This window comes from Protopterus annectens, chromosome 14.part0 (assembly GCF_019279795.1).
Source record: "Protopterus annectens isolate FY-2018-M chromosome 14.part0, PAN1.0, whole genome shotgun sequence".
In the NCBI taxonomy this organism is placed as follows: domain Eukaryota; kingdom Metazoa; phylum Chordata; order Ceratodontiformes; family Protopteridae; genus Protopterus; species Protopterus annectens.
Window position 1 is genome coordinate 828,783,594 of NC_056748.1, and position 23,290 is coordinate 828,806,883.

Here is a 23,290-nt window from a genome sequence, read left to right on the forward strand (position 1 = left end):
CCTAACTCAACCTACTTAACCCGAACCACAGTCCCTCACTATCTACAGTCCCTTACTATACCACACTCCCCCACACTGAACCCGACTACACACACACCTTTCCCACACCTCCCACCAAAATCCCAATCCCACACCACTTCGCCTGGCGTCGCGAACTCCACTGTCACTCCCACAATCGCTCACACATATGTGTATATATGAGAGAGACAGAAATGTCATGTGTGGTGTGTGTGTGTGTGTGTGTGTGTGTGTGTGTGTGTGTGTGTGTGTGTGTGTGTGTGTGTGTGTGTGTGTGTGTGTATATATATATATGTATATGTATATGTATATATATATGTATATATATATGTATATATATATATATATATATATATATATATATATATATATATATATATATATGTAGTTACACTTCAGAATCTTGAATTACTGAAATCTCGACTTTCAGTAATTCGAGACCATGAAGCCGAAAACCAGAATGCCGAAGGTGCATGAGAGCGAATTTGAATATCTTGAATATGCGCTTATGCATTTCTGGTGTGTCGCTTGTAGTGTTATTGTGCCTGAAATTGCAGGTGAGTGAGTGTTTGTGTTTTTGTACATTGTATGTGTGAGTAAGGGTAGGGAGGTGTAAGTGTGAGTGTGAGTGTTGGATTTGTTGGTGTTTGTGTATGTGTGATGTGTATTTGTGGGCAAGCGAGTGGACGATGGCGTGGTGTGAGTTTTTTTTTTATGTTATGTGCGACCTCGGAGTTGGTATATATATCAGTAGGGGGGTGTGGGAGGTGCAGGGGCCCTTGCCCCCCTGCTTATCTGTAGTGTAGGGTTGTGTGATTTGTGTGCTGTGGGAGGAATGGTGTTTGTGTTATGTGGTGTATGGTGTATGTATGTTCGTGATTGTGTGATTCGAGATTGTGGGTTTCGGTTTTGTGAATGGTTCGACTTTATAGTCTTGGGTTACTGAAATTCGGGATTTCAGTAATTCGAGATTATGAAGTGAAACCATATATATATATATATATATATATATATATATATATATATATATATATATATATATATATGGGTCTGTTGTGTATGACCAAATTGTCCTAATGTAAAACACCAACAAAATAAGTTTGATCATACACATTAACGAACACAAACAAAACCGAAAGCAATAATATATAGACATAGGAAATATGTCTTCTCCCAATAAACCCCCCCCCCCCATAATACTAACTTTAAATTTGTCTAAGAGAGGCAGTGTTACAAGAAGGCTTTAATGATTTTAAGGTGTTGGGTTAGGGTTGAGGGGAAGGGTTAGGGTTAGCACCCATTACTAAAGAGGGTAGTAGACTAATGAAAAAAAAGTTGCTAGTTATTGTGGGGGTACAGAGAGGAAAAAATGCCGCTTATCTTTCTGTGAGTCTTGTAGCTCTTTAGTTCCTTTTCATAAGATATGCACTGGGAACGTAGTTATGTAGAATTCAGCTCATTCATGTCATGTGCCCTCAGTGCTCATTGTTTATCACTAAGTGGAAAGAGCTTCTGTGATTTTCTCAGACTCCGAATGGGAAACCTTGCTAGGTCATCATAAACGTCTTTCTCTTTATTCTCTTCCTTATCAGCAGAGATATCTCACTGACTAGTACCTGCATCTGATCATTCTGCTGTTCAGTCTAGCGGCAGATTCATCTTTGGTGAGTTCTGTTACATCAGAAGTGGGGTTAGCAGCACAGCCAGGTCAGTGTTAGCATTATCCACACCAGGTTCTGTCTCCGAGGGTGAAGAGCACATTTCAGAGCACAATTTACCCTAAACCTTCGTCAGTGTCTTAGGCTTTAATTCAAGCCATGATGTGGATATGTTGAAAAAGGCATGTTTGATTGAAGTGACATCTGTGACATAATTCAGATATTCTATCATGCCTGCATTCATTTGATCAACAAGAGATTACTCTCATCACAGTTTTAGAGCATAACTTCTCAAGGTAGCACTTGCTTCTGTGATTTTGCTCTCTCCATATATGAATGATCTGTAGTGCTTAAAGAGTAGTTATTTTAAATTCTGCTACCTTGCAGCTTTCTGAAAGAAAAGAGAAGCAGTTTCCTCCCCTCAGCTATTATTAATTTTTTTTTTCTTGTATGAAATGCCCACAGATTGAAAATATTAACATATAATAAAATAAGGGTGTGTTATGAGGACAATGCTCCACATATTATTGGTGCAGTGGGCATTTTCCCCCTGCAAAAATGTTTTTTTAATATTTTGAATTATTAAACATTTTTTAGAACTGTATAGATGCTGATACATTTATCTCAATGATTTATTTACACAGACTATCTGTTTCACATACTTCTGCTAAAACGTGTAGCCTCCAGCAGTCATTGTAGAGCCATTATACCTCACTTCTGTTGTACAGTGATTTTAGATCCATTAATAGAGCTTGAACCAGTGATAACAATCTTGACGTTCTGACTGGTAGAAAGAAGATCAATGTTAATCTTTCTTCACTTACTTTAGTTTTAATTTGCTTCAATATCTATACATTTTTTTGATCAGGAGCAAAGAGCTGATCCATTGAACCATTTGCGGGCTCAGCCTTGGGTCTACAACCACAAGAATACATTGTATACACAGACTTGCATTTAAATAAGACAAAATATAGGAGATATTTATAATGTATATGTAAAGCATTACTCTTTCATTGTGATTCTGTTTAGTGTGCAGTCTAGTATAGGATGATAACAGATTGTGACAGGAAGAAAGACTGACAAAAGATTTTGTGTGTGTGGTAGATATGAAAAGAGAGAGAGGGGGGCAACAACTAGAGAACAGTAAGATAGAAATGTGAAGTATAACAGGGGGGGGATCTAAGTGGAGTAGACTGGATATGAGAGTGTGTGGTTCTCCGGAGTAATAAGGTTTCATGTCAGGAGGAATTGTTAGTTTTTTAAGTGAAGTCATAAATTGGGATAATTACTACTGTGGTGGTGCTGCGGTAGCGTTGTCGCCTCACAGTAAGACGCTGTCCGGTTCGATTCTCAGCTAAAGCGTCTTTTGCGTGGAGACATGTGTGAATGGGCGTACCTTCGTTGAAGGTTGTGTGTCAGGGCTGGTAACTCGGCATGTAAAAATCAACTACAAATCATTAGCGGACCGGAGTTTTGCTGTGGCGACCCCTAACCGGGAAAAAGCCGAAAGACTTACTACTTACTACTGTGAGGTATTGCATTATCTAGTAAAAACACATTTTTGTAGCTACCCACTTGCATTAGGTAGTGTTTTACCTTTGGTGATTTTTAGTTGTCTTCCAAGCTTATAAGCTGTTTTTCCAGATATGTGAATAGTGTTTCATAGGTGTGTAGGTAGTTATTAGGCATGGCGTCATGAAGACCACAGAAAAATCAGTCAGTTTACCCCACCCTCCAGCTGTGCTTTGTCTTCTCAAGGAGATATGCACAGGCTATCCTAGGGGTATTTTTATGAAAGCCACCCAGTCTTCAATGTTGATCTTAAGGGTCACTAGGGCACTACATTGTTTGTATAGCAGAAGCTTGTTCCAATGGTGGGGAATACATTTTTTAGGAGCCTGACTTGCCATCAATACCTATCTATGTATGTGCTGACAGAGAGTAAGGTCCTTGATGTGGGTATTTGAGGAATCATTGGTTATGTGAAGGTGAGAGAGGATGAACAGAGCAAGGGTTCTGATGTCATGAAAGGTTAAACATTGGCTACCAAGAAGTCGTCTGTAGGAGACAGTGAGAGGGCAAGTAGTCTATGTGGATTGATGAGAGACTTGAATCCTGCAGTTTTCTTTATTAGGAATCCTTGTGGTCTCATTGATTTCCAACAACTGTTGCTATCTTGAGGGGAGGGGGGTGATGTTTTGTTATGTACATAATTGCATGTGCTTGCTGCATTTAGTTTTTTTTTTTTTTTTTTTTTTTTTTTTTTTTTTTTGAGAGAGAGTTTTCATTGAGGACAAAAACTTTAGAGAAATGTGACTCAGGCTCAAATGGAGCTGTGAAGAAACAACTGCATATGAGATCAGCCTGTTAAAATATGTGTGTGTGCATGTGAGCTAAAAATTGGAAGCACACATGACAAAGACTTATCATGTATGATTGGTGGGTGTAATAGCTTTCTATGATAATGGGTACTCTAGCTGTATTACCATTGAATGTAAATGGCTTTACAGGTGTAGGTAAAAAACAAAAATAATTGAATGATAATAAAGGAATGTAGGTTGCAACTAGCAATATTGCAGGGAAACATTTGAATAGAACTGAACATGTGAATGTGTCAAAAAAAGGATTTCAGGTTGGAAGTTCGTCATAATATCAGGAACAAAGGAAAAGAGAGCAAGCATATAGATTTGTTAGAGTGACTGCAAAAGTTATAGAAGAGGAAAAAAAAGACAATAATGGAATATTTATGGTAGTAAGGAGTTATTAGCAGCATAGGAGGAGGATTAACATTCTTCCTAAAATTGGTAGAATGGAGCTTGAAAGAATTTTCGGAGAAATAATCAGCTTTCAGTAGGGAATATTATTTACAGGTGGGGACTGGAATTTGATTTGTAATACTGAGGCTGTACCAGGGAGACTTAAAAGGGCAATATAATGCAAAAGGGATGATTTCTGAACATATGTATCAAAATAATTGGTATGGAAGATGTGAATTCAATTATAGCAACTCAAGCAGAATTTACTTATTTTTTTCTCTAAGCTGGGCTTTTCTGGATAGAAATCATATTTCACAGGAACATGTATATTAACTTGAAAATGTTGGCACACCAATAACTGTTTCAGATCATGCACCTTTAATAAAGATAAAGATGGTAAAGGTGTTGTCAAAAATGTTATTTTGTAGAGAGTAGTCAAACATTTCACAACACTATTAGAACACTGATGATCCTGAGGGAAGCTAAATGCAAGACATCGCCTCTACTGGTTGTGGGTTTTGAGGCAGAGAAATCATTTGACAGAGACTTTCAGGTGGGATTTTATTAATAGGACAATGGAAGCATTTGCACTACCTGATAGAATAATGGGGTTAATTAGGAGGATGTGTGAAGGATTGCAGGCAAGAATGAAAGTGAGAAGGTCCTCATTTATCAAGTTGTATTTGAACAGGGAGATGAGGCAGGAGTGTCCTCTTTCCCCTTTATTTGCTTTACATTTATTGCCATTTTCAAAAAAACTAAGGGACTCATAAATTCAAGGATGCAAACCTTATGGTAATTCAGAAAATGTAGCATAATTTGCAGATGATATTATTTTGCACTTAAAAGATCCAGAAAAGGACATTTTGGTGGTGTGGAACATTTTGTAGTAGTTTCAAGTCCTTTGGGGATATGCAGTTAATGAAGATAAAACAAAGGCTGTAGCAGTAAACTGTGTACCCACACATGAAATGGTTCTGAAATACTTGTATCAAGAGGGACATGAGATGAAGTAGCTAGGTGTATGTTTTAAAAAGGATTATTTTATAGCAGCTAATGATATGCTGAAAAAGAATAAGCAAAAGGCAATACAAATACAAAAAACTGAGATCGCTAGTAAGATACAAGTCTGAAAATGTGTGCAAATGTGTTTAGTGCCTTCAGTTTTATATTTAGGTCAGACATCAGATGTTGTGGGCAATAATTAATAAAGAGTTGAAGAAATGGGGATTGAAGAGGGCAGCAGTTAAGTGGGATAAGTTAATCCTCCCCATAGAGCAAGGAGGTTTAGAACTGCCTGGTTTGAAGGCATATTTAGAGCTGCATAGATAAAGCTCATATACGTAACACATGCAGATGGTTATAGATCATAGTGGAAAAGGATGATGATGGAATGGGGGAGTGGAGTTTGAGGAATAATAAAACAGATTTTGGATGCAGGTTCTTAAGGAGAATAACAAACATACAGAAGGTTACATTCATAAAGTAGCAGGAAGTAGTGTAATAACTAAGCCTGTGTGGGAATGGAGGAGGGAGATTTTGCCACTAGGGATGACTGCAAGTAGAGGTACAGAAAATAGGCACGAGAAGGTTAACATTTACTGGAAAAAACTGGTAAAGGAATCAAGGTATTTAACAGAGTGGAATGAGGCCAAGCAGACGTTTGGACTCTGGGTTAGAGACTGCCTTCCCTGCCAGGGATGGATATCAGAGTATAGGCAAAGTGGAAGAGGTGGGGAGTTTTAAGTGAACGCCCAGCTCTGATAGAGTTTTTGATTGTCTAGAGCAGAGACTGCTATTTAAAAGGGATAATTAGTAGGACATATAAAATATTGCATGACAGTTGTAAGAGTTGATCAGAGGAGGTTAGAAATGATTGTGAAGAAAGACAGGAAAGGCAGTTTACAAAGGAACAATGGGTGGACATCTGTATGGCTCACAAGAGTACAACAAGGTCCAGAAGGTTTTAGCTTTTTGCTTGGATGTGTTTGTAGAGATATTTTTATACCTCAAGCAAGGTGTGATGGGAAAGGAAGAGGTAACTGAAAACGTGTTTTTTTTTCTGAGTGTAAAGAGTTGGCAGACTTTAAACATTCCCTACAGAGTACTTTGGCAGACGTGTTGTGGGAGCATATTGTTGTAGCTAAGGAAGTGATTCTTTTGAGTTGGAGCACAGGATCTGAATTGTCTGTACATAGTAAGGCCTTGTTAAGTTTAATCCTTTTTGCTGCCATAAAAAGCAATTACTAGAAAATGGAAATCAAAATATAAAGCAACTGTAACTGAAGTACTGAAAATTGTAAAGGTGATGCATTAGCTAAAGGTGGAACCTTTAGAAAAGAGGAGTAAATTACATTGAAATAAATGGAATTTGTGTAAATAATGCATGCAGTATAATATTCTGGAGGAGGAAGAGTTTGGTTTAAGGGACGGCAAGAACTGAGCTATTTATATGATGTTGGAGGTTATGATAATTGTTAAAAAGAAAATATATATGTATTATGCATGTATATTTTTACTCTTAATATAGCTGTACCTATATCCTTGTATAATTTATAATTAAATAAAGATGTCCAAAAACTGAATAGTTATGATCTCTTGAACTGGTACAATGCTGAAAAAGGTACTTATTAAAGGGGCATTATTTCCAATGATGGGCCTAATAAGAGAGGACTGGAGGTGGACTATGACTATTTCCCCACTTCTCTTTTCTACTTCATTTAATTTTGGCTGCCCCAGTGCTCTTGTCCATCTCTGGGTCTCAATGCTCCTCCTTTCTTCCCTGGACTTCTCCGAATGAGCTGGGGCCTGCATGGACTGTAAGGGCATCCTGAGTTATGGTCTTGACCGCTGCTTCTGCTGCTGAGTGGGGTTTATTATCACCGACTCTTATTTCCCCACCTTCAACACCTGCATTTGTCAGCAATGTCCGAGGATTACTCCGGTCTTAAACATGCCTCCCTTCAAGGAGCCCTTCAACGTACACCCCCCTCCCCCAGATGGGCAAAATCATCCATCCCTGCTAGCAGCTTAGATGCCTGTGTAGCTAATCAAACCCAGATTACCTAGGCCATAGTTAGGGCATTATCCCACTACACCACAAAGCTTGCTTAACTGTGACTTATTTTGATGTAGAAGAAATACCTTTGAGAATTATCTAAGCTAAGTAGAATGATTTGTGAGCTGTGGTGGTGTCATGACTGTCAAATGAGTGCATGCCAATGTAGATGTGTGCATCTCTCAGCAGCTTTATTGCTCTGGAGGGGGTGTTATTGATGCGGTAAATGCTGGGTTATTTCTGTTTCGAAACAGAGGTGTACCGCATTTCGTAACATTTAGTTTGGACCATGATCAGTGTACTAAGTCTTGGAATAGCCAAGCCTCTGTTAGAGTATCTGAGGCCTGTAGGAGCCTTGATGATTGCTGCCAGTTTGCCATCATCAGCAAACATATTTACCCATCCCCAGGTTTAAGGCTTATGGCTATCAAAAAACTGCATACTGAAAAGGAGAGAACCCAGAACTGCACCCTGCATGACACAGTTAATAACATTCTTATATTCAGAGGAAGTACCAACCATATTTACTGTGGTAGTTCTATCAGAATTCTTAGTGATAGTTATTTGTCTGTACAGCATACAAAATATGGGTTTAACTTGATTTGTATTAAGCTTATCAAGATTGCCATTATAATGGATTATAGTGGATTGTATGTCTAGACAAGGTGGTATGCATGGCTTTGATGTCCTTTTTAAAAATAAGTTATCCCGGTTTAGGAGATAGAGTCTGCCTTTGACAATGCTGAATTGATTGGGGTCCATGGCCAGGAGATTGTGTGTGCCTTAAGTAAAAATACTTGAATTTATTAACTTGTATGTAATATTTCTGGGGTAGTAGATCCTTAGTTGCTTCGATTAGTTGTGGGGCCATCCTTTTGCAGTGGCACCGCTGTTGCAGTTTTCCAGGTACAAAAGATATAGCCTGAGGTTATAATAGTCAATGAGAGGTTCAGACAAGCTGCATTTAGCATTGATAAGAAGGCAGCCAGTTATCTTATTGGTTGTCATGTTTTTGGCCATGGACGGGGCTGACAGGACTTTGAGTGTGAATTTGGAGAGAGATCATTATGGAATACAGGGCACAACAGAGTGGGCAGAGTGTGTAAAGCTGGGGCTAAATTTATATGCTAAGATATTGTCTAATGACTCAGGATTGGTATTCTTATATATAAGCTTGGACCATTGCTGGTTATTACTTCTAGTTCCTTTAGTGGAGATAGCAACTCTAAGTTCATATTCAGCGTTATTGTTCAGATTATTTATAAACTGCTTGCAAACTTTGAGTACAGAGACAGAACCTTATTATAGATGATAAGCAGATTCTTCTTGAGTTGTGTTAGTGTGAGACTTCCACCATAAAATTAAATTTTGCACTGTATTTGGAGTGCATCTGGGCGGCCTTCTCAGTGCAACTGTGTAGGAATGCATAGAAGCCTGTGACCAGAAATTCCCAGCTCAGAAGGGCAGAATCCAGCCTCCCACAAGAGTGCAGACCACACCTTCTCAATGTAAAAAAAACTGGCTCAAAGCCCAAGTGCTTAAACCAGAAGTAATACACTTTAGAATAACAGACAGTAAGCCTTCAATCAGCAACTCCCAACTTAGAAGGATGTAAGCTACCTGTCCTGCCACAACAGTGCAGACCATGGACCTTCTTAATATGAAACAACTGGTCTGAAGCTCAAGTGCGTAATCCAAAGGCTTAGAATAACAGTTACAATTTAATCGGCTACTAACAAGCAGTAATATATGCAGCAGAATAAATGCTATTAAGTACTTTTAAGAACAGGTAGGAAGAACAAAATAAGTAATAAAGTAGGAAGAAACACAAACACAGTAAAAGCAGATGAATAAAGTGTAATTTTTTTTTCCTCTCTGTATTAGGTAGAATGAGCTAAAGACACTAGACTGGGAGGAGTGTCTCAGATCAGATATACAGTAGGGGCGGGCAATTGCAAAGCCATCAAGTATAAAAAGAAGACACCAATAGGGATGTCAGGGTGGGGAACAAATTTAACACAGCAGGAATAAGGGTGGAGGAAAAATAGCACTTTCAACTCAGAAAAAATAGCACTTTCAACACAGATCAGAAGCCAGCAAATATTGTATATCTAAATCAATCAAGCAAAAGCAATTAGGATACTGTAGAATTTTGGAAAGAAGTGCCAAAAAATATACTTATCAATTTATATTTCGAGTTGTTTCAGTAGCACTCTCAGTCAGAACTCAAATGAGTTTCAAGCAATGAATGCAGAGGTAACAAACAGGGAATCTTAATTATACTTACAAGCCTTGAGACAGTCAGATAAAACACGCAAGTTGTTTGGCCAGTATTTAACACAGCAGGAATAAGGGTGGGGGAAAAGTAGCACTTTCAACTCAGAAAAATAGCACTTTCAACACAGATCAGAAGACAGCAAATATATATCTAAATAAATCAAGCAAAAGCAATTAGGATACTGTAGAACTTTGGAAAGAAGTGCCAAAAAATATACTTATCACTTTATATTTCGAGTTGTTTCAGTAGCACTCAGTCAGAACTCAGTTAGATTCAAGCAATGAATGCCATAGACCAGATTCAGGCCTGCTGAATCTAGTTTTGTTTGTATAACTTGAGCATTGATCCAGGCCATCTTTTTTGGAGAAGGTTACCCTGCACCCTAGCAGTAATAGTGTACAGTTAGAACTTATCTGATTGAAGACTGCTGGACCAGGGCTCAGTTTTGAGCTTTTTTCTGGTTAATTGGGTAACTTGTTTAAATCAGTTTGTTCCTTTTCTGTTGTTTTATATATAAAAAAATTGCACTTTATTCATCTGCTTTTACTGTATTTGTGTTTCTTCCTACTTTATTACTAGGGGCATTGACTGCAACTCTGATCTGAGATATATAACAATAAGTATCCTTTTCTGTGCATTTAAAGTGTTTTTTATTGTATCTGCTTTATTTTCTGAGAAAAAAACAAAACAAAAAACTTGTTTCCTGCCTTCCTAAGCTTGTATAGCCCAGTGCTCAGGTTAAGTCCTGAATTCAGGGCTGTGTTACAAATCTCTGTGTTTGCCCATACCTTACTTGGATAGAAGGAAGTGTCTCTGTTCATCTGTGAGAGAGGGGAGCTTTGAGCAGCCTATCTGTCCCTGGAGTAGTGGTTTCAGCCCAGAAATTAGTAGTTTATTGGCCATTTTGTGCTAATTTCTACCTCTTTCATTTCCCTGCTATAAATACCGCATTTGCCCGGTTTTGCCCGCTGGGCAGTGCCAGTTTGCTAGGGTATAACTATTCCCGTCTCCACAAAGTCTCCTCTTCAATTTTTCCCTTGGAACTAGACAAACATTCAACTTAAGCACTCAAGCCATTCATTTCTCAGCCTGGCACTTGCTCAAAACTCATAGCAAGCACTTATAAATCCTAGCACTAGACCCTCCTATACTGTACAGAAGGACAAGGCTCTCTATTCGACCTTACCAGCCATCCAGTAAAACAGTTCACTGTACCTATCCAGGCATGTCCAAAGGGCAGTTTCAGGTGTACTCTTCAGTCCAACTGGTGAATCTGGGCATTTTGAGGCAATGTTACAACTGCCTCATGTACACAACAACCCTCTCCTCCTACCACCAAATACTAATACATGTGAGAGATGCAATTATACAGCCAAACTGGAGGCTAAGCTCTCTGAACCCAAGGCTGGATCAGACAGTCAAGAGGAGAAGGGAAATACTTGCATCACACCACATTAAACCAGCACCGGCAAAAAACACACATAAATACACAAAAACATACTCGGAGGCTCTAAATAAAAATCTGCAAAAGCAACAGAGACCTCCAAAGCAGACATCCAAGCAACCTCCACCCCCCCAATACAAATCATGAAACACATACTTCACAAAACCAGTGTGCCATGCAGTCACAGCCCTTAAGGCAAAATAACATACCCAACATACTAGTAACAGATGACTCTATAGTCAGGCACACTGACATCCCACTCACTAGGCTGAATAAGAGAAGATTACTGTTAGCTGCCTTTCGGGTGCCAGGATCCGCCACATAACACAAGCACTCAAGTCGCTCCAGAACAAGTACAAATACAAGTCATTGTCCATGTTGGTGTGAATGACCTGAGCCGTACCTCCCTGGACTACATGAAAAGAGACATGGAAGAGCTCTCTGATCACGTAGCCCAGGCCGGTATGACCCTGACCCTGAGTAGCATCCTGCCCTCACCAAGAATGATACCACGGTATAAAGACAAAATTATCAATTTCAACAATTGGCTAAGTTTCTGGTGTCATTCAAAGGGGATCCAGTGTCTGTCTGCCTGGGATGACATGTTCGACAAGCCACACTACTTTGCTAGAGACGGCTTGCACCTGTCACCCTTAGGCTTTCGAATACTGGCCATGGCTCTTGCTACCCCCATAGTGCCTTTTTTAGGCAAGGCTCAAAAGACAAACCCACCGCTATAAATAGCACAAGTAACAAAAACCTGAGGGTAATGCTACTCAATGCCAGAAGTCTAAACTTCAAAGTGCATGCACTTGAGGCACTCCTCAGTATGGAGAAAATCGATATATGTGCAGTAGCAGAAACCTGGTTTAAGGCTCCACAGAGCACCCCAGCACTACCAGGCTACAACTCATATCGTATATTTCGGCCACAGAACCCGAACCGAAATACAAAAGGTGGGGGCGTATCCATATTCATCAAGGATACCCACACCTCCAGGTTAGTGGCACACCACGATGCTACAGAGATCATCCACGTGCAACTAACAATGGACAAAACTGCAATTCAAATTGTAGCTTACTACAGATCGCCCACCATGTCCCAGGACTCCCATTCTGCATTTCTGGAAATGCTGGGATATATAAAGGTCCTACCAAACACCCTAATATTGGGTGATTTCAGTTGCCCAAACATTAACTGGGAGAACTACTCAAGTACTAACTCCCTTGCCCAACATTTCCTAGAATTTATAAACTCAAACGCCCTGGATCAACTGGTCAACACTCCCACCAGAGGTGACAACATATTGGACCTGGTCATCACCAACATGGGCGACCGGTGCTCCACACCAGAGGTCAACCCCTCGCTGGTTAGATCTGACCATAAACAAATCACTTTGGATATCCACATTCCACCCCCGGACAAGGAAACCATTGTGAAAAACTTTTCAAAAGCAAACTTCACATTACTTAAGACCGAGGTGGAAAGTTTCAAAGCCCCCATGCTAAAGGATAACACTGTCCAAGCTGCAAAATCCTTTACTAATGCATTCTACAGGCACCTACAAGAATGCATGGATCATGCTGTCTCAAGCAAAACCAAGACTCACTCCTCCAGGAAAAGGAAACCAATCTGGTGGACTCCTGCGATAAACAAGCTATAAGGAGGAAACTAGTACAGAAAAGAGTAAAATCCCAAGAAGGGAAGAAATCCTTGCTCCGTATCAGCAAGAAACTATGATCCCTCATAAAATCATCCAAGGTGAGGTTCGAAAGAAAAATTGCCAAGGACTCCAAAGATAACCAGAAGGCATTCTTTAGCTGTGTCAAGAATCTTAAGTGGCAATGCTCAGATCTGCTCAGAGTTAGTGCAGAATGGCACAAAATACACTGAACCGACCGATATTTCCACCATCCTGGCAGACAGGTTCAGTGCAAACTTCACCCCCCTCTCACCCCCAAAAGGGCGCATAACCATACCAGAAGAATGTAGAGCCCCTGAAATCACAGACACTCAGGTTAAAACAGCCCTCTGTAAAGCCAAAAACACATCAGTGGGTCTGGACGGTGTCCCAGGCTGCGTCCTGCACGAGCTCAAAGATGAACTAACCCCACATGGTTCAAACTCAACCTCTCCACAGGTTACGTACCCACAGAGTAGCACACAGCAATGGTTGTTCCGCTCCACAAATGTGGAGCCACAACAGACCTCAGGAACTATCGCCTATAAGCCTGACTCGTCTGGTCTGCAAGGCTATGCAGCGCATCATCATGGAACTCATTAACAGAGACATTGGGAACCTCCACATTGGACCCTATTCAGTTCGGCTTTGTTAAGGGCAGCTCATGCCTCCTAAACCTGGTGGACTTCTTTGAGACAGTTACCAAGGCTGTAGACGAGGGAAAGGTGGTACACACAGCCTACCTAGACCTTGCAAAGGCCTTTGACACCATTCCCCATTCTGGTATTATAGACAAGCTTACCAGCCTGAACATAAACCCCTATGTCACAAGATGGGTTGCCAACTGGCACACGGATAGAACCCACAAGGTAAGAGTTGCAGGAGCTAGGTCTGACTCTAAACTGGTTACAAGTGACGTTCCCCAGGGCTCAGGCCTAGGACCCCTCCTGTTCGGCATATACTTCTCAGAGGTACAGGCAAGCACAGGAGGACTATGGCTGACCAAGTTCACAGACGACTGCAAACTAGGGGCTATAATTGACTCTCCAGCTGACACAGACATCCTCCAAAAGGGTCTCACTGAGACGGATACCTGGTGTCAAAATCATGGCCTCAAGCTAAATGCCAAAAAGTGCATAGTCATCCCCTTTGGAAAAAGCAAAGTACCCACAAACTACCACATAGGTGGTAGTCCCCTAAATACGGAAGACGTAATAAGGGATCTGGAGACCCAAGTAGATGGTAATCTCTCCTTTGATAATCACATTGCCAAAGTGGTTAGAAAATCCTTCTACGTGGCTCACCTTTTCACAAAAGGGTTCACATCCAGATCAAAAGAGGTCATTGTGCCCCTCTACTCATCACTCATCAGAACCATCATAGAGTACAGCGCCCCATTTGGGATGTACCTTACAAGACACCTGCAACAGCTGGAAAGACCACAGAAGTACCTCACCCAGAGGATCAATGACCTCAAACAGATGCCCTATGCAGCTAGACTGAAGAAACTCCAGATGTACTCGGTTGCATACCACCTACTCAGAGGTGATCTCTGCCTGACATACAAGGCCTTGTCCAACCCAGAATTAATGGACATGCTCCACCTAAAGAAAACCTTATCCCCTCGAGCCACATGCTCTGGGGGTCTAAACCTCACCACAACAATAAATAGGATGTGCTGGAGGGATAGATTCTTGTCTCAGAGACTTCCCATGCTTTGGAACAAGATTCCAATCTACATTAGGCAGAGCTCCTCACTAACTCTCTTCAAGAGAAACCTTGATAAGTGGATGGGAAACCGAAAGTTTACCCCGGGGATCACTTCAGTGGCTGTGCTGGACAGAGGCACAGGGAACTAATGTAAGGGGGCGGCGAAAGCTAACACATTCTGGCTAGGCTTATAAATGCCTTTGGGCAGATAGCCTAGTACCTACCTATGAACCTAAGAAGAAATTGAAGGTGAAACTGGAAGCTGTGGCAATAGGACTGTCAAGAAAAGGATTTATTTTGAACTTTTCTAGGTTTCCTGAGAAAAGAAAGAGGTTTCTTCAGAAAACTTCATAAAGAATATCGGTTAAATGGTGATGTGCAGGCATGGGCTGTATTGGTGAGGACAAGGTCAAAGACATTAGACTTTCAAATGAGAAGGTTGACAGATTGTTCTAGGGAATTGTCACTGATGAAATTCAGGAAACACTGAATGTATTTATTACTAGTAGTATAGGTTTGTCATCTGATCAATGGAAAAAGAAAATCACAGAGTCAAATGGTGTTAGGTTGGACAGAGATCTCATCTAGCAGATTTAACTAATTTTCATGGTCACTGATGGACATGGAGGGGACTTTGTTGTTAGCAATGATGTGATAATGAGTTGTACTAAAGGCAATGTGGACTATAGTTCTAATTTGGAGTCTTGGGGAATTTTTTTTTTTTTTTTTTTTTTTTTTTTTGAGAAGATGGAATCTGTCAGTTACAAATACTTCCCTGCAGTTTCCATTGAGTCTGAAGGAGTGATAGGCACATATATAATAAAAGTGCTGTCTGTTCACTGAAACCAAGGTTCAGTAACTATGCAGATGTCACTGCTCAAGATTCAGGAGGGACAGGGGTTTGGGAATCTGGGAATCGTTTTATTCAGTCTCCTAGAATTGGGCAGTGCGACCTTAATATAGTTTAAATTAGGCTTTTCTATGTTAAGATGTTGAGGAAATGGATTTTGTCTAAAAAAGGCACTATAGGTATGTCAAAAGTTTTAGCCAGTAGGCAAAAGCAACAATGAATATAAAAGCCAACCCTGGCAAAATGGGAATGTTGCCAGAGTCTCCAGTGCTGACACAAGCTGGCTTCCCCTAGAATGACACCAACTCTCAAGCGAAATGTCAAAGCCAGTTATTTTGCCTTTGAATTGGGCTATCATTCCTGGAGATGACAGAATTCTGTTCAAGACTAGTGTCTTTTGTGCCTCAGACATTTGCATTGCACACTCCTTCATGTCTTCCACTGGGTGGAGTGCCTAATATTATTCACTCCCCACATAAGCAACCCCACGGGGTCATACCAAAACCTCTTAGGATGGAGAAACCTAAGGGTACTTGTTACATCATAAGTCCTGGCACAAGAGAGACAGTTTACCATCTCACTGTCCTTGTCTAGTCTAGTCTAGTAAAGATGGGTGCAGACTTTTTGGACCTTAAGGCATGGATGTTATGGGTATACAAGTTATAACAGGACAGGTAGCTGAAGTTTCTCTTTATGGTGCTTAAGAGGCTTAGGTTGGTCTTTCTTAATTGCCTTAGCACATGTTAAGGTTGTGGTGGTTTGTTGTGCAGGGTATGTGTCGGGCTTACTTACTGTAGTTTGAAGTGAGAAATTGGTCACCAGCCTGAATAGATACTTAAATCTGTCTCAGATTTTATCAGTATTGGACAGCTGCGGTTGGTTATCAGTAGCCTTGAAACAGTTGCTACACTGTCCCAAAGTGCCAAGTGCATATACGCTGGCCACAGATCATATGGAGCTCCCATACTGCCAGATGTAACTGGCAAAGTAGGCTAATGGATAAATGTGGGAAGCTGTTCTAGCTGAGTGCAGAGAAGGCAGTCTGATGGAGTGATAACAACTATTGTACAAAATGGTACAGATATGAAATACTTCTAATTGGCGATAGGCACAAGGTTAAACTTCTTAGTTAATAGATGTGCAATGCTGAAACTATTTAAGGGAGCACCAGACTTCTGCAGCTACGTTAAAACTTTTAGTTAATGGATGTTGTAAATTTCTGCAGTTGCAAAGTTGTAAGTAAACATAAGTGGAGGGTGAAGATTTATCTGGCTACACTACAGAATTGTGTACTATAACCTGCACAGTATTTACAACATGCTACAATCTTTTGTTGGGTATAACTTTCACTAAAGTGCAAGGAACACATGCAGAGTAGCAACAGCTATCCATAATCTTAAAGCAGTAAGCAAAGCCAATTAATAAACTTCCACTAACTTGCAAATAACACAAGCACAGTAACAATGGCTATTGGTAATCTTAAAGCAGTAGTAAAGCCAAGTAATCAACTTTCACTAAAGTGCAAGGAACACAAGCAGAGTAACAGCTATCTGTAATCATAGTGCAGTAGTAAAGATAATTACCCTTCTATGCGGAGTCTGCATGTCCTCCCTGTGGTTGAGTGGGTTTCCTCCGGGTGCTCCGGTTTCCTCCCATATCCCAAAGACATGCTGTAGGTGGATTGGGTACTCTAAATTGGCCCTAGGCGTGAGTGCGTACGTGTGTGTGCCTTCTGTGGAAGGTTGGGTGCCGGGCTGGCAACTCGACACCGTAAAACTCCACTGCCAATCATGAGTGGACAGGTGATCCGCTGTGGTGACCCCTAACCAGGAAAATCCGAAAGAAGAAGCTGTAAGGTGAAATAGTGTTCTTGTAACAACAATTTAAATGTAAGCAAAAACAGCACTGTGAAAAAATGTCAACAATGAATCATGTCAGTATTACATTCTTGTGATACCAGTTCAAGCAGTCACTAACAGAAGAACTGAATGATAGGTAACTAACGCAAGCAGTTAATCTAAAAAAAAAAATAAACAAATAATAATTTCAGTAGTAAGAACTGGTAATGTTTCAGCCAAGTACGAAAGTTCAAGGTAAAAAATTTGGTAATCAAATAGCAACATCTAAATGGAATTAAATAAGTATTTAAGAAATGGTAATAGAATAGGATCAACTGAATTACTCAAAGCAGCAAATTAACAGCTGAAGCTATGCAGCAACAGGTAGCAGAGTTCATGCATGATAAATGAAGTGGGGGAACAGGGAGTAGAATGCTTATCTTTAGTTGAGAAATCAACCATGTCTTGGAATTGAGGTAAATAAAAACAGAGTGCTTACCTTTGGTTGGATTGATAGTTGTGGACAAGTTTAACTGTAGGAGTTTTTTGGGTTACAGATAAGGATCTTTGGTCAGATTGATAGTCGGTGTGCACATGTTTAGCCAAGAGAGTTTACTGGAAAGAGTTTGGTTAGCACAACAATTTAAAGAGGAGCACGCAATGATTGGTTGGGCTTACAGACAACTTTCTTGTCGGATCTTGTTAATTTTCATAGTAGAGGGGTTTGAATATGAATGTGAAGGTGAACAAAAGTAATTCCTAAAAATAAATATGTATGTCAACTAACAGTCTTTTTATGCTTTTCATCACATGACAAGTCTAATGCCAGCATTTCTGATATTAGATTTCTCATGTGATAAAAAGCCTGTTAATTATATATTTCTCCTGAATGTAAGCATTTTTAAACACTTGAGAAAGCTTGTGTGACTACTGGAGGGATAAACTATGCCTTTTGATTTCTTTTATTCAGTGTTTTATTCTTTTGGATAGTCCCATTCATTATAGTTTATCTTCACTGCATCCTTTTAGCTGTGATTTTCTGTTTACACTTGATCTAATTCTTCTGGACCCCCTCCCCCTTTCTTTTGCTCTTCAGGGCTAATGTCCTTTCCATCTCTAGGCGTAGGATGGTTTGATACTCATTTTGACTGGATTTATTTGTCTTCCTTTTAGTAGAAAGTATTGTCATTAAAGCTAGTTGAATGTGTTTTCTCATTTTCTTGGTGCAGGACATTACTAAAAACTTGTGCTTTCAGTGAGCTAGCAGTCTGCCTTAGCTGTAACTGCAGTTAAGGTCAGTCAGGCTAAAAGTCTTTCCCTAGAGACAGAGTCATCGTTAGAAAGTGTGACCTTTCTCACCTGAGTCCCTTCCCACATCCCATGTGTCAATAACCATTGCTTGCTGAATTGCTGAATTCAAAGTTGTAAAGCATACCATCACAATTGTTATAAATATGCATTTTATCACTGAAAATGAAATTTGGTAAACATATAAAAACATCAGTTATTTTCAGATAAATGGGTAAACAGAGAGTTTGAGACAAATATGCAACTTTACTTGTGTAAAAGCTTTAGTAAGCAGCATTGTCCAGCCTTTGTTAAGACAGTGATATGCACTGCATGACTTGATTGTCTCTTCATATTGCTGGCTTATTTCTAAAATAAAAGTAACATATATAATTAGGACCTGCTTAGTTCCTATTTATCTGAAGAGCAGGAATACTAATGTATTTAATTCATATGCACTATACTTATAATTAAATGCGAGCTACATTGGATTGATTTTCATTGATTTTATTGGGATTGATTTTATTGTTTACTGTATGCGCCATCCTTGCTGAAAACCATTTAAAATATTTGGTCCCACAGTGTCCTGGGATACTGAGATTGAATGGCCAAAAATCCAGAATTATATTAAGTCCAAGACTGCAATTTTTCTAAACATTCCATTTTCTCTGCAGTATGGCTAGCTTAAAGTTGGTATATGAGTTTGTTGGGTGTGAAAGGCTTGCCTTCCTGCAAATAAATAAATAAACAATGGAAAAGAGTGATGATCAATACTTGTTATTCTCCTGTATTTTCTGTCTTTTTTCTATGTCTTGGGACTCAGAAATGCTAATTTCAAGATTTCACTAGGAAACCATGGTTGTTAGCTTTTATTAATTTTTTCTTTAAAAGACTGGGACAAAGTCGGTGTGCAGAAAAAAGAAACTGAAGTAGGATATGATTGCTGTTTTTTATGACTATATTTTTCTAATGTTTGTTCTCACAGTGTTTACTATTCATTTCAACATTTCTGAGAGTGCTTTTTTCTTCTTTTTAGGTGGTTTAGAAGAACAGTACATTTCAAAGAAGAACACCACGTCAACAAAACTTAAAAACAAAAAAGTTAAAAAGGGTAATGTGGTACCCCACCCAGACATTTGGGTATCTTTAATATTTACATTTTTTATTAAATATGCTAGTGTTTTATTACCTTGTGTATGGTGATGTTACTTATAGTACTTACCTTGTGTATGGTGATGTTATTTATATTACTTATCTGGTGTATGGTGATGTTACTTATAGTACTTACCTTGTGTATGGTGACATTATTTATATTACTTACCTTATGTATGGTGACGTTATTTATATTACTTACCCGGTATATGGTGACATTATTTATATTACTTATCTTGTGTATGGTGACATTATTTATATTACCTTGTATATGGTGACATTACTTATAGTACTTACCTTGTGTACGGTGATGTTATTTATATTGCTTACATTGTATGATGACATTATTTACAGTACTTACCTTGTGTATGGGGACATTATTTATATGACTTACCTTGTGTATGGTGACATTACTTATATTACTTACCTTGCGTATGGTGACATTACTTATAGTACTTACCTTGTGTATGGTGACGTTATTTATATGACTTACCTTGTGTATGGTGACATTATTTATAGTACTTACCTTGTGTATGGTGATGTTACTTATAGTGCTTACCTTGTGTATGATGATGTTATTTATATTACTTACCTTGTGTATGGTGATGTTACTTATAGTACTTACTTTGTGTATGGTGACGTTATTTATATGACTTACCTTGTGTATGGTGACGTTATTTATATGAGTTACTTTGTGTATGATGATGTTATTTATATTACTTGCCTTGTGTATGGTGACGTTACGTATAGTACATTAATAGAGATGTGTGAAATTGGGTATTCATATAAGCAAAATCCTTTATAAAAGTAGCTAGACTATTTGGAACTCTACTTGAAATAATGGTGACCTACATATGCACGAGTAAAACTGAGTACTGGAGTGAAAGCCAAAAATAAAGGATGGAAGATCCCAAGAACAGCTGCAAAGAGGGTAGCACAGGATCAAGTGTAACTGCAGTCAAACATGTATGAAAGTCAAAGAAATGGTGTGCCACTGTGGGTCAGATGTCAGGTCTTCAGCAGATATCCTGTTTAAATATTGAGAAGCACGTTTATATCTTACATTCCTTGTTATGCATTCCTACTTTTCCCCAGGAGCACACATGAGAAGAAACCTTTCTAGCAACTGGAAAATGATTGTCAAACCATCTGCCACCACTGCATTCTAAATACAGTATTGGTACTGAATTATATCCTGGCTCTCCAAAGCTCCACTGAATTAGGAATACCTGGAAGGTGAATTACTTTCAGAACTGTGGAATCTAGCAATAGGGAGATATGTTAGGCCATCTAATAAGACTGCTCGGTAAGCTAGTTTATGATGTGAATACAATTCCACTGGTATCAAACAAGTATCCACTACAGAAAATGGTTGATTGGTATAAATGAGACTTATAAAAGCATGAAATTCTGAGATTGTCACATGTTTTGCTGACATACTGTACACTATTTATGTAAAATGTTTAGTAATATATGTTGGGACAGATGAAAGGCTGCCTCTTGTAGGGTGGGAGTTGCATAGGATAGTAAGATTCCCGTGCTCCGATCCTTAAAGTTACAGTATAGCTGTTGCTCATGCCAGTTGTGTGGATGTGCCCCATTCAAATACTATAGGGCACTATACCAGACATTAACTGTCTCCTTCACTTCATAAGAACATTTGACTCTTAAAAGGTCTTTACTGCTCATTTTGTGTCTAACTACTGTAACCCTTTTTTACTAAGCATATTCCATCCATCAGTCCTCTTCTTATTGCACTGTTTAATTACTACAGTGACTCCACCAGGTACCTCACTTTTATTATTTTAGCTCTGCTGTGCCCCCTATCCACCCCTTCCATTGTTTTGCCTTCTGTTCAAGTAATGTCTTGCACAAAGGGCTTTTTTAATCTTTTGATGAGACTTTAAATTGAGACACCATCTGCTAGAGTTGGCTGTAACTCAGGTGGATGCAAAATAGCCCATGGCACTTAATAAAAATATAGAGGAATTTCTCCAGTGACCTAGCCAAATTTTCCCTAAATAGTATGAATGCTGCTTTGTGTCTCCCATGAAAAGAGGCTGTTGGCCTAGTTGGACTAAACCGGTCAAGAAAGAGTAAATAACTAACTAAATAAAGACAGTAATTTGAGTAATACAGTTAAGTTCCCAGCCTCACTGTTGGATTTCCTTATTTTGGATGTTTTACATCTTCAACGCAAGACAGAAGGTCAGATTACATCAGTGCATCACAAACTAATATGTGATCCAGACTCCATAACATGCACTGGTTCAATCTAGATTGTACAAATTTCACAGTCAGCAGAATCAAAAACTCTGTCATTTGTCCAGTTCTATGGCACAGCAGGATTATGTCCTGACTGTGACCTGGATGACCCAAGTTCGAATATTGGGATGGACACTGGAAGAACTTGGCAGGGGAAGATGGGAATGAGTTATCATCCACTCCTTTTTTCCCATTTTTGGCATGGGGTCGAGGTGTTGTGTCAGCCGTTACGATCTGTCTCAATTCACTGCCATTTTCCTGCCTTCCTCAACCCTCCTGCCTGACTGTTGTAGATATTATCTCATGCAATCCATCCACCTCTTTGCTGGGCACCCTCATTTCCTCTTGCCTTCTTCCTATCCGTACCAAATCATCTTCACCAGATTGTTTTCTGCTTTTCTGAACATGTTGCCAAACTACTGTAATATGATCTTTTTATTCTTTTCTGCAATTGGAGCTGCTTTGACTTCTGCTCTTACAACATTATTTCTTCACCTGTCACACAGTGTGCATTGTACCACCTGTCTCAAGCACTTCATTTCCATCACCTCTAGCTTCCTCAACTGCTTTGCCTTTACTACCCAGATTTCTGTGCCATACAGTAGTACTGGTCTCACCACTGTTTTGTACACCTTACTTTTCAGCTTCTTTGGCATTCTTCTGTCATATATTACTCCTGACACACACTGTCATTTGGCTACAGCCCGCCCCTCTGATTCTAGCTTTGACCTCTTAATTGAGGCTACTTCTACTCAACCACCCCTCCCAGATACTTGAAGCTGTTCCACTATCTTCCCTTCTGTCTCAATTGTCTCCCATTATGAGAATGTGTGGTGCTTAGCATTTCCATCGGGAGGGGTGGTGTGTAATGGAACCCAGTTTGCTGGCCCTTCTGTTACAGTCACGATGGAGGCATGCAACAGGAGGGAGCTGGAACTGATGAGGATGTGTGATGAGGAATGAAAGCCGGTAAAGGTAAGTTGTGTGAAGGAGGTCGCATATGTGGATAGTGGTTTCTACAGTTATACAAGTGCCCATATCACCAACAAAGAATGAGAATACTATCTGTAGAAATGCCATCAGGTGTCACGATACCAGCAGTGGCACAAGTAACCCTTATTGCTGCAAGAATGATGCCCCTGTATTGTACTAGATATGTCCTTAGTACAGAGGAACAAATGGACCAAGTCCATTGGCAGAAGCTTGAGGAGGGTGGCCTAATAGTTAAGGTGTTTGCCTTACAAACACAAGGTGCAGGGTTTGAGTCTCACAAGGGATAATTGGCTAGGCTTAAA

The 23,290-nt window shown here is 39.6% G+C and overlaps 1 protein-coding gene across 1 annotated transcript in view; it reads left to right on the forward strand.

Annotated features, from left to right (window-relative positions):
* Nucleotides 1-23,290, forward strand: part of TLL2 (tolloid like 2) — a 2,712,623-nt gene that overhangs the window by 1,263,248 nt on the left and 1,426,085 nt on the right. Inside the window, exon 3 of the mRNA XM_044056577.1 lies at nucleotides 19,615-19,689. Coding sequence (XP_043912512.1) covers nucleotides 19,615-19,689 — 75 coding nt within the window. The remainder of the gene's footprint in view (nucleotides 1-19,614; nucleotides 19,690-23,290) is intronic.